Source organism: Berghia stephanieae, chromosome 2 (genome assembly GCF_034508935.2).
Source record: "Berghia stephanieae isolate SIO BIC M18660-M18661 chromosome 2, UCSD_Bste_1.3, whole genome shotgun sequence".
Taxonomy (NCBI): Eukaryota; Metazoa; Mollusca; class Gastropoda; order Nudibranchia; family Aeolidiidae; genus Berghia; species Berghia stephanieae.
Genome location: NC_088361.1, coordinates 93953804 through 93966693, shown reverse-complemented (window position 1 = coordinate 93966693; position 12890 = coordinate 93953804). Strand labels below are relative to the sequence as shown.

At 37.8% G+C, this 12890-nt stretch overlaps 1 protein-coding gene across 2 annotated transcripts in view; it reads left to right on the top strand.

Annotated features, from left to right (window-relative positions):
• LOC144965903 (pantothenate kinase 3-like) overlaps window positions 1-12890 on the top strand; it is a 48234-nt gene that overhangs the window by 29892 nt on the left and 5452 nt on the right. Inside the window, exons 2-6 of one of the 2 annotated variants that reach the window (XM_078901733.1) lie at window positions 7759-8021; window positions 8413-8762; window positions 9280-9527; window positions 10887-11063; window positions 12791-12890. The exon at window positions 12791-12890 is cut by the window's right edge and continues 24 nt beyond it. In XM_078901733.1, coding sequence (XP_078757859.1) covers window positions 7817-8021; window positions 8413-8762; window positions 9280-9527; window positions 10887-11063; window positions 12791-12890 — 1080 coding nt within the window. In that variant the 5' untranslated portion in view covers window positions 7759-7816. Of the gene's footprint in view, window positions 1-7758; window positions 8022-8412; window positions 8763-9279; window positions 9528-10886; window positions 11067-12790 lie in introns of both variants that reach the window. The other variant, XM_078901732.1, reaches the window with a different exon arrangement.

Sequence of the window (12890 nt, the reverse complement as noted above, 5' to 3'; positions counted from 1 at the left end):
TCAAAGGTTTATTTTTAGGAATTGCCTATATAACGCGTGCTCTCCCGACGGATTATCACCTTGTCGTGGTGGGAGGGCTTGCGTATCTCGAACCTCGGACCTCTAATAAGAGAAAAAAGGAGAGAGATCAGACGAAGAGTAATCCACCGGCCCTCCAGGAATGGGGGTTGAGCGTAGGGTTAACAACCCACCTCATAAAAAGCAAACTGTTACAGAAACAGAAACCAGACGTAAATCCACAACCTGCGGCAGCAGAGAAGCGGACCAGAATACTGGCTTCATGACGGTAGGAGGTCAAAGCCGAAAGGACGCCCCCGACCAGATTGCAGATCTATTGTCACCAAAACGCAAGCTCAATGTCTCGTGCTGGAATGTTAGGACCCTATATCAAACAGGAAAACTGGCACAAGCCCAGCGCGAGATGTTGAACTACAAGATCGATTTGCTAGGCATATCAGAGGCAAGATGGACAGGAGCTGGGAAGCGCCAACTCTCAAATGGCGACCTGATCATTTGGTCAGGACGAAAGGATGACCAACACAGAGAAGGTGTTGCCCTCTTGATAGCCAAGCAAAACAACAAGTCACTATTGGAATGGAAACCGATAAGTGAAAGACTTTTATACACAAGACACAACTCAAAATACACCAAGCTATCAATCCTCACATGCTACGCACCTACAGAGGATTCAGATGAAGAAAACAAAGAAGAATTTTACGATATTCTAAGAATGGCCGTTGAAAACATTCCAAGACATGATATGCTCATGATCATCGGAGACCTTAATGCTAGAGTTGGCAATACACAAACAAATCAGTCCGTTGGAAAGGAGGGCATAGGGTTAATGAACAACAATGGAAGCAGACTGGCAGAATTTTGTGAAGAACACAACTTCATTATTGGTGGAACTTTCTTCCCACACAAAAACATCCACAAATTGACATGGAAATCATCAGATGGGAAAACAGAAAGTCAGATAGACCATATAATTATAAACAGAAAATGGAAGAGCAGCCTAAACGATGTCAGAGTCAGACGATTGGCAGACATTGGAAGTGACCACCATCTTGTCACAGCCAAAATCTCTACTAAATTGATGAAAACAAAAATAGCAAAACAGAAGGAGAAACGTTTCAACACAGATAAATTGAAAATCCCAGATATCCAAAACAATTTCAATATCTCAGTCAGAAACAAATTCAGTGCAATACAAGATATTACAAACATGACAATCCAAGATTTCAACCACGTCATGCAGGAAAGTGCCACTGAACACTTAGGACACAATAAATCCAATACAGAGAATTGGATATCAGCAAGGTCATGGGAGCTCATTAACCAAAGAAAATCAATCAAACTAAATCTCCTGAATGCTAAATCCCCCCGACTGAAAGAAAGGCTATCCAGTGAATACTTATTGAAGGATAAAGAAGTGAAAAAATCCACAAGGAAAGACAAAAGAGATTTTGCAGAAAATTTAGCAACTGAAGCAGAAAATGCAGCTGTAAGACACGACACACAAAGACTATACAAAATCACAAAAAAGCTCTCGGGAAACAGAAGTTATGTTCAAGAGAAACCATTAAAATCCCAAGATGGTAGTGTCATCACAGACGAAAAGGAGAAAATTGAAAGATGGAGAGAATATTTCGCAAACCTTCTGAACAGACCAGACCCATCTTCTTACACAGATATCCAGAAGCAGAAATGGACGTAGAGGTTAATCTTGGTCCAATCACTGAGCATGAGGTGCACGAGGCAATACAACAACAAAAAAAATGGCAAGGCCCCAGGTATTGACAAAATCACTGCGGAAATGCTTAAAGCGAACTCGCAAGAAATGTCCAAAATTCTCAGTAAACTGTTCACCAACATTTGGGAAAAGGAAGAAATACCAGAGGATTGGCAGAAAGGCATCATCCATAAAATAGCCAAGAAAGGAGACCTAGGAAATTGTGCTAACTGGCGTGGAATCACACTCCTGTCCGTAACGAGCAAAATTTTTAATAGAATCCTTCTGAAAAGAATCTCACTTCACATTGAAAACATTCTTAGAAAAGAGCAGGCAGGGTTCAGAAAAGGGAAGTCATGTAGTGACCACATATTTACCCTGAGACAAATCCTGGAGCAAAGCATTGAATGGAACAGCCCCCTCTACACCATTTTTGTCGATTTTGAAAAAGCCTTTGACAGCTTACACAGAGAGTCCCTGTGGAAAATACTCCGCCATTATGGTATACCGAAGAAGATAGTCAACCTAATCAAAGCAATGTACAGCAACTACCAATGCCAAGTGATCTGTGGTAACAATTTAACAGACAGCTTTAATGTAACAACTGGTGTAAAACAAGGCTGCATACTCTCCCCGCTTCTGTTTATCCTGGCTCTAGACTGGCTCATGAAAAATACAATTGATGGTAAGAAGAGAGGCATTCGCTGGACACTGACATCTTTTCTGGAAGATATAGACTACGCAGATGATATCGCGTTAGTTTCCAGTACACACAGAGACGCCTCAGAGAAACTAAACGTACTACACAAGAACGCCTCGAAAATTGGACTGAAAATAAATTTCGATAAGACTGTGTACATTAGGGTGAATCCAAAACATGACAGTGAAATTAGGATAGATGAACATATAATTGAAGAGGTAACAGAGTTCTCCTACCTCGGATCCAAAATAACAGACGACGGAAATGCAGAACACGATATCAAGCACAGAATTCAAAAGGCAAACCAGGCTTTCGGCATGCTGAAAAACTTTTGGAAATCAAAGCAAATAATGAGAAAGACAAAGCTGAAAATATACAAGAGCAATGTTTTAAGTGTACTGCTTTATGGAAGTGAAAGCTGGAAAATGACATCCTCCTTAATACAGAAACTAGAAGCCTTTCAGAACAAGTGTTTAAAAAGAATTTTTAATTTATTTTGGCCTACAAAAACAAGAACAGTGGATCTATTAAAGAAAGCTGACTGCACTAGCATTGATAGCCAAATAAAAAGAAGAAGATGGCGTTGGCTGGGTCATGTGGCCAGAATGGAAAAAGGGTCACTTCCCAAGACAGCCTTGTACTGGACAGCAGATGGGAAGAGAAAGCGGGGAAGACCCAAAGAAACCTGGCGAAGGACGATGGAGAAAGAATTAAAGGAAGCAGGCCTGTCCTGGAATACAGCCACCGCAAAAGCAGCCGATCGCAAAAAATGGAGATGTCTGGTGGATGCCCTATGTGCCTCAAGGCCCGAAGAGGATTAAGTAAGTAAGTAAGTATATAACGCGTGCATTAACATTGAATTTCCAATTAACAACTGGAAGGAGGGAGAAAACGAGGTCGACAAAACAAGAACTCGGTCGACTACATTTATGAATGGACCGTCCCACTCTCATCCGCAAGGCAGAAAGCAAGAGATGAATGGCGACAGACAGCTGCAGGCTGGGATCTCATGTCTCCTCTACTATCAACATGATCAACAGGAGACTGAGGTGAGGTGAGGAGGGAAGTTAGGTTTTTTACAAATTGATTAAATAATTGGTCACGTACAGTCCCGCCCCCCGCACACACACACACGCACACACACATACATACATACACACACACACACACACACACACACACACACACACATCAGTCAACATCCGTTTGACTATTTTTTTCGGTGAAAACCTGGTATTTAAAGTTAAAATTAAAACGTAGCCGGATGCGCCGTGATTGTCAACATCCGAAATAGATACCGCTTCTGAAAAATAATAAAATAAAATAAAGGGGGAAAAACACCTGCATATTATTTACCTTGATTTTGGTCAGGACAGCCTACAACTACAATTACAATCTATATACACTGTAATAGGTTTTTGCGCACCATGCTCTACTTAAGTATCCCGATTAACGTTTATGTATTTTGACGTAAATGCCCGTTCACCTGATACGTGCCTTAGTATATCTATAGTCTGACCAAAGAATGTATTGTAGTAATAATATGTCCGTTTGTCTTAATGAATGCGTACGTAGGTGAAAATTGACACGCATGACCATACAGTCGTACCCTGAAATAAATAAAAAGTTTTTAGAAAATTTTGGCCAGAAAACTTGTTCTTAATATATCAATCGATTAAACTGACCCTCATCTTGTCAACAACAAAAGGCAAAAAACTCTCAAATCTGGGACGTCACGAAGTACTTCAAGGAAGTCTTAAGTTTGACAGTTTTTGATTAGACGAGGATCATTTTAACCCAGCTATATTTTAAGGACTAGTTTTACGGCCATTTTTTTTTAAAAATGTGTATTTTCGGAGTACGGTATTCATTCATTCACTCATGCTGTCATTCTCTGCTAAAAACACCGTTTTTATTTTATTTTTTTCCCCAAAAACAATTTCAATTCCAAATATATTGATCGATTAAAATGACAGCCAACTTGACAATAAGACTCTAGTAACCAGTGGTCACAAGAGGTCAAAGAAATATTCATTTAGTAGGAGACTTTTTATTATTATTATTTTTTATTTTTTTGGACACGTTGAGCGTTTCATCATAATATATATCGATATTTGGAAGGAAAAAAAAACCCAACTAAATCAGACCGTTTTGTGAAAGTTTGGCATGATAATGTAAATGTGAATTGTATATAAATAGGTATAATAATAACTAACTGCAGTATCCCACATACATCCTGTCACCACAACAATCACGCGTTGTCTCCCCATCAAGCTGTGTCCATCTATAAAAGAAGTCAAGCTGTGTCCACTACTATCTTCAGTATCAATACTTTGTTGTTATTATTGTCATTGTATTTTACGTACGAGTGTGAACTTATATTTCCTTTCATTGGTAAGGATTCGCCTTTGTGGCTGCGTGTGAAATTACTTTGCTCTGGTTTGTTTTAGCAAATTTTAAGTGTTTTTTTTAAATTTATTTTGTTTGTTTGTTTGTTTGTTTTTTGGGTTTGTTTTTGTTTGAAACATCCGAATTATATATGTATATATATATATATGTACGTATATAGATAGAATGAAGATGGCGTCACTCCGGTCTTTGTTATTGTTTTTTGCCATCCACGTTTATGAGTCTCACGAAACTGTATTAACTAGTGCCGCGCTGAAGACCGGTCTAGACCGCGGTCCGACGGTCTTTTAGCTGTGAACCGAAGACCGGTCCCATAGGGGAAGATCGGCGGCGGTCCTCACTTCTTATCACCTTTCAACTAGTGCGGGGCGGTCCTTGCAAGGACCACGGTCCTACGGTCTCGCGCCATAGCCTACTACTTCCCCAGCGCAGGGTTGCCAGATTATTTTTCAACAAAATGCCAGGGGAAGACTCAAAAAATGCCAAAACACTCAAAAAGATGCCAAAGTCTGTTGACTCCCACCCCCACTAAGAAAACTACTCACTTTTGATAGACAATTTACTATCATATCCTGGTGGCTTGCGTGTTTTCTTTTCTTTTTCTTTTATTTTATTTTATTTTTTTTTTGTTTTTTTTTTTTGTTTTTTTTTTTTTGAATTATACTAAATTTCCTGTTGGGGTAATTATTTACCTACTGACTACTAAGTGGAGTGCTAAACCACTACACCACGGTTGGATTTTAAGAATGAAAAAGAAATGTGAAGATGTTTGTTTTTACGCATTTAGAAATAATTAAGAAAAGGTGTCATTTGAAGTATAATATACAAGAAAAGAAAATGCCAAATGATTTTTCTAATGCCAAACGGTTTTCAAAAATGCCAGATTTTTGGAATCTGGCATTTAAAATGCCAAACTGGCAACCCTGCCCCAGCGATTCGTTGCTTCGGTTGCCTATCTTCCACCAATCACCACCCATCCCACTTAATTAATCGCACCCACCCCCCTTTGCCATACACTAAACGACACAGACGACCATACAGGCAGACGACCACCAACCTCCACTCCGCAAACCGCCCTTTCGTGTGTGAGATGGGGGGAACAGGAGGCGCACGCCTTGGACGATTCCATTATACGGGGTAAATTTCAAAATTTACTACACCATAATGATCGCAATGACAATGATCTATGGTGAAGGCATGACCCCTCTTCTCTAATGGGTTATTGTTTGAAATGTATGTGACTACTAAAGATGTGTGTGTTTGTGTGTGTGTGTGTGTGTGTGTGTCGAACCTAGCAAGTAGCAAATCCGATTTTTTGTTTTCTTTTGTCCATCTCTTGTCACCACTCCTTTCTATCGCAGTGTTGTCATTTAAAATAATACAATAATATTAAAATTTCGTTGGTGTTTTAACTAATCAAATAATATGAGTTTCATTAGTTTCTTCCTTCCAAAAAACCCAGTTATAACGTCTGAATTTTAAAAAAGTCCAATAGAATATTTGGGGACCCGATAGCTCAGTTGATAGAGCACTCTCTTTATACGCAAAGGGCCAGAGATCGATCCCGGGTGCAGTCGATTTTTTTCTGAATCCCTGTCTACTCAGCAATGAATGGGTAGCTGAGTTTGTTAGATCTGGCGAAAAGTCACCATCGACCCCTCTTATTACCTCATCCACCCCCTCTTATTATAACTTCACGTCTCTCTCTTACTCTTCAATGCTCGCTGCCCTCTAATGTGTGTGTGTGTGTGGGGGGGGGGGGTAGGAGTTGCGTGTGTGTATCAACGCCACGAACAACTCGATTAACGCCTTGGGCGATGCCATTATCTCCGTTAATGGGGATAAATTTCAAATTTTATTAAATTATCGAAGTAACAATGAAGTACGGTGAGCAAATAAAGAAGGCATCACCCCTCTTCTCTAATTAGGTTACAATTTGAAATGAGTGTGACTACTCCGTGTGTTTTACTCCTGTAGACCACGGTTTTCATCGTGTAGCGGTCTTTAACGGTTCAAGAATGAACGATCCCATGGTCTCAAAGGTCAAACCGGTTCGAATTTCCAACAGTCTCTCAGGAATGTTCAATGTCGAAAAGGACCGGTCCTAGGACCGGTCCTTGCGGTCTTCATTTCCCATGGACCGTAAGACCGTGGTCCTTAAGCTTGCCAAGGACCGCCCCGCACTAGTAACCAGACTATAAAAGTTCATGGTTACACATAATTTTGTGTGTTGGGCCATTATACTTCCGGATGGCAATGTTGTGAGCTTCTTAGCCAAGGGAAGTGGAACTATTTTTCAAGTCCATTTTTTTTTTTGGGGGGGGGGGGGAGACAAAGTCAAAGATAAAAAAAAACTAAGGAAAAATATAAGCAGAATTTGTCTGATATATGTGTGATATCTGCAAGTAACAAAATTTGGATGCAAATATTCAAAGATACAGGAAATGAATAGTCGGACCGTATTTTAATTGCATATTTCAATGTTTACGTCATAATCGAGTTAAGCGCGTGCTTCAAAATTATCCCACAAAACAGCAAGAAATGATGATAATAAGAAATAAAGGAACTTCTAAGAGAAGAGGTATGTCTCCACTTCATGTCATCAACTTAAAGACAAAAACAAAAAACAAAACCAAAGTGACCAGCCGTCACTAAGGCGACTTAGCCCTAGACGTATAAATTGTTGAAATTTGATTACAAATAAATGTTCAGTGTACTCCTTTTCAATTAATATTAAGTTAAGCGAGAGGTATAGACGGATATATTTTCTTTAGAGATCAGTATTTTTGCTGTTCATCTAGCCATCAGTGCGATCAGCCTGTCAGTCTAACCTTCCTAATACGGCTGACCTTTTCCTTTAAAAAATAATGTTATCCCTGCATTAATTGTTTGGTTTTATTATCTGTGTTAATTACAGATCTCTACGACGATGTTATTAAAGGAGCAACTGGCCTAAAGGCACTAGCAAGCCCAGCATGGCACACAAAGGAGTCATGAATGGGGATCCCATTGAAAGCAGCAGCAGCAGCAACAGCAATAACCACAGGTTAAACGGCAGCAGTGATGACTCCCAGTACAGCGGCAACGGGGCCATTGCAGACACGCTGCAAGTCAACGGGCTTTTGGATGTAGATAAGTCCAGGAATGGCAGCCCTGATTCATTTTGTGATATACGGCCATGTGAGTTGTCAGACTGTGGAGTTTTTTTTTGTTTTTTTTTAAAGATGAACAATAATGATATTAAGAAAGACAATATCTTCCACTCCTTCTTCTTCTTCTTCTTCTTCTTCTTCTTCTTCTTCTTCTTCTTCTTCTTCTTCTTCTTCTTCTTCTTCTTCTTCTTCTTCTTCTTCTTCTTCTTCTTCTTCTTCCTCTTTTTCTTCTTCTTCTTCTTCTTTTTCTTTTTTGTTCTTCTCATCCTCCTTTTCTTTCTGTTTATCCTCATTTTTCTCCTTCTTTTTCCCCTCCCCCCCCCCCCCCCCCATCCCCCTTCTTTGAAAGAGCTTGATTCGTTGTATGACCTGCCTTCGCCTATCCAATTATCGCCAAATCTTCCCATTTCTTTTCCCAGCAATGCCATTATTTGGCATGGATATTGGCGGCACTCTGACCAAACTAGTTTACTTTGAACCATCCAATTTTAACGAGTTTGAAGAGGAGGAGAGCAAAACGCTGCAAACAATACACAGGTACCTCATTGGACAAACAGCTTATGGGAAGACAGGAATTCGAGACGTACATCTAGAGTTGGAGAACCAAACGATTGGTGGTCGGTCGGGTAAAATCCATTTCATTCGATTCCCCACGTCCCAGATGAGTTCCTTCATCGACCTGACCAAAGCCAAAAATTTCTCCGGATTGGCCAGTGGAATTTGTTCTACTGGAGGCGGAGCTTACAAATTTGAGGAGACTTTCAAAAAGGTTTGTTGATTTAAAAAATAAAAACTGTTGCCATCAGTTATCACGCATTGTGTTTTGTTTTGTTTGTTTTTTTCCTCTCTTTTTTTTGTATCACAGTTTATTTTTATTTCCAAGATTACTTCTATCAGTTGAGATCTATTTATAGATATCCAGATATAATTCGTGTGTTTTATTTGTTTATTTGTTGGGTTTATTGTCTGTTTATTTGTCTGGTCTGTATTGTATGAATGAGACCATAAAATATTTATCTTCAAACCTGTCAGCATAATGCTCAGCTGAAAATTTTAGTTGTCATTTAATTACTCTTTGAATTACTGTTTACAACTTAACTGCAGCTTTTTGGAGTGCTTTTTTTCACTTCTGCAATCAGGATATAAAGAATAATCAGAATTTTATTATGTTCTATAGATATTTTCTTGTTTTTTTTGTTTTGTTTTTTTTTTTCAGGTAGTCTTGTTACTTCAAATTTCAGTCAATGAAGATACTAATGAAAAATTCACTTTTTTTTTTGTCACAGGAGGTTAGTCTGGAACTTCACAAATACGATGAATTGGATTGCCTACTAAAAGGGATTCATTACATCGACCGTCACAATCCTTTGAGTGAATGCTACTACTTCAAAAACCCAAATATCACAGACTGCTACGAGAAGGTGTCTTTTGACTTCCGATGTCCTTACCCTTATCTGGTGGTCAATATTGGGTCGGGTGTCAGTATTCTATCCGTCAAATCACGCAGTGACTATTGCAGAGTCAGTGGTACAAGGTAAGCATAGTAACATTTAAATTCTGGTTATTAACTCACTCAACCCTAACATAGACTATCTCAGTATGCACAAACCTTCACTTGCTACTGACTACTGACACCAATATTTTTGGTATGGATTTTTGCTTTAAAGTAATCTAACAAGAAGTTAATTAAAATAGACTAATATAATTTTTTTAAGGAAGATGAACCTTTTTTCTCCATAAAATACTTTCTTTCTTTGGTCTAATAATAATTATTGGTTCCAATAAGAACAATAAGAATGTCCTTCTTCTCAAGAGAGAAATAATATTATTGGAATTGATACAACAAAGGCACTATACACTAGCAAAAGAGAGTGGAGAGTTAATAGAGTTGTTTTTGTATGCTCTTTTACAAGGTTCGTTTTAGGTGAGATGTGATGCACAACTCAGTTTTATTATTTATCTTTTTTAAAAATCATTTTGGCATCCCCTATAGAACTTTTGTAGGAAATTTAAATTTAGAAGGCGTGTGAATGGATAACATTGAGGTAATTAAGGAGGATGTAAACATTTCATGTGTACTTTATGCTTTCAATAGGAACAATCTATATTCATGTTTTCGTCTAACTAGTTCATCAATCACATGATTTGTTGCTGTCCAGCGATTGGGTATATCTTAAGTAATATAAACACACTGCTTTGTTTATGAAAGTTGTCAACATTTCCATGTGTCAAGCTGAACAAAATGACCAATCGTGATGTCAGATATTTCAAAAGCTGTGAACACATTTCACTATGTGGGTCACTTTGAGCACATTTTACAATGTGACCAAAGACCTCGAGCACATGGAAAGTTAATCTAGATCATGCATATTGAAATGTGCACATTTTAGATTTGACTTGCATTTTGATGGCGCTGCTGCACATCCTTATACTAGTGTTCATAGGCGCTCGCTCATATGTGCCCCACTGTCTCTATTATGTCAGATTGACAATTGTGATGAAAACTGAGCTTATAACAAAGTGAGCATTTATAATGTGCAATATCCACTTAACAAAGGGTCCCTTAAAAGCAGCATCACTTAAACATGTAGAACAAAACTTGATTTTATTTTCTCCCATTTAATTCTATCTCAGTTTGTTTGTTTTTTAAAAAGAAATTTGAACTTACCCTGAGAAAAGGCATTGATAAATGAAATGTCAGACACTTTTTTGGAGCTCTCATCTATACGTAGCTAGCTGGGTCTAATGCTTGGTCTAATTTTTTTTATCCTCTCCAGAACTAGGACTGAATTTGAGAATTGACAAAATTGCAAATTTCATTTTTGTTGTGGAATCGTAAACCCAATTTGATTGAATATCCTTGATTCTATCCCCCCCCCCCCCCCCCAAACAGTTTAGGCGGTGGGACATTCCTAGGCCTGTGCTGTCTGCTGACGGGTTGTGAGACGTTTGAGGAAGCCATCGAGTTGGCATCCAAAGGGGACAGTCGTAACGTGGACAAATTGGTACAGGACATCTACGGAGGAGACTACTGCAAATTTGGGCTGAAAGGGAGCACTGTTGCCTGCAGGTTGTAAGATTGATCTAAAAATAGATATGGATAAATACATTTGTGACCCACCATTTCAAATTGGTATTACTTTATTATTATTGTTATTATTATTATTATTATTATTATTATTATTATTATTATTATTATTATTATTATTATTATTATTATTATTATTATTATTATTATTATTATTATGGGCCACCTTCCCCACTCTCTCTACCTATTTCCCCTCAATAAAATAAATGCACTTAAACCTTGTTTGATACTAATGGCAGTAAATTCCAATCCACTGCAACGTTATACCATTTTGATGCGATGGGTTACAAATATTATCACTTTTAAAAGGGAATGTGAATAGAATCAGCCCTTTTTCTAAACCTTTGACCTTTATCAGACCTGCCTTTGACTACGAACATTTCGTAGAACTACGAATTTTAGGTTCCTATTTGACACTTATATAAAGATCTTTAATTCAATAAACTTCTTGAAAGCAATGTGTTGTTGTCAGAGCTAGTATGTAAAGGAGTTAAAAGTATTATTTTAATGTATTTAAACACAAATGGGTAATTTTTACGGGTAGTTATAGTGTTTACTATGATATAATCCCTGAAAACTACTGAGTTTTCCAATTTCAAGTAGGCAGGTCTGCTCTGCCTTTATGTATATATTTCATTTACAGTGGAATACTGATAAAGTCAACACTGCTAGACCAGAAAGATTGGTTGACTTTATCCATTATCTATGAAACACACTTGAATGGAATGAACAGAATATTTGGGACCAACAAGAGTTGTTGACTTTAAGCAGAAGTTGACTTAAAGAGTGTTGACGTTATGCAGATTCTACTTTGTATTTGGACAACATCTTACCCATTCCTGTGCAATTATTAGTAAATCATACAATGTAAAACCTACTGATAGTTTAAGTTAAGGAAGAGGTTAAGAATGGTATGAGATTGGGTTCCTTAAAGAGCTTTTTTTGTTTGTTTTTCTGTATTAAAAAAATGTTTTCTTTTGTTTCGTTTTTTGTTGTTTTTTTTTGCTTTTTTTTTTTCATTTTTTGGATTTCTTTTCGTATTTTCTTCTGTTTGTTTATCTTTGCTTTTTTTAAAAAATTGTGTTGTCTGTTTTTATTTTTTTTTTTTTGGGGGGTTTTTAAAAATATTTTTTTTTTGTGACAAATGTGACCTCCATCTCAAAACGGTACCTATTATGTCATGACAAACTATATGCATGCTAATATGAGGTTCTTTTTCCCATGATTTTCTGTCTAATTTCACTTTTCAGAGTTGGATGCATTCCGACATAAAATAAATAAAAACAAAAATAAATTGAGCTTTTACATAGTGCATTATTCACTAAACATGCTCAAAGCGCTTTACAGGGTGCCCTACACAATAGCAGGACATGACATGACGCCTGTTAGACGATATTACAATTTTTTTTTCAACAGAGACAATGCTAATGGCCAGGTACTCATTTTAGGTCTGAGTACAGTGAGAGAATATGAGTAAAGAGCCCTTTCCAAGGAATCAACTATGCACCGCTCAGAGCAGGACTCGAACCCAGGACCTTCCGATCCGTATGTGAATGTCATATCACAAGACCAGATAGCCGCATAATACCGTTTAGAGACATTGGGTTACAAATAGGCATAAGTGAAATTTCTCAAAATACCTCAATTTTACTCTTTTTTTTTTAACTTCTATTGTTTTTTAAATTCATTGTCATTTTTGTTGTTTTCAGTTTTGGTCAGATGATTAACAAGGAGAAAAGAGAGACAGTAAAGAAGGAGGATCTGGCAATGGCCACGCTTGTCACTTTGACCAACAACATTGGATCCATA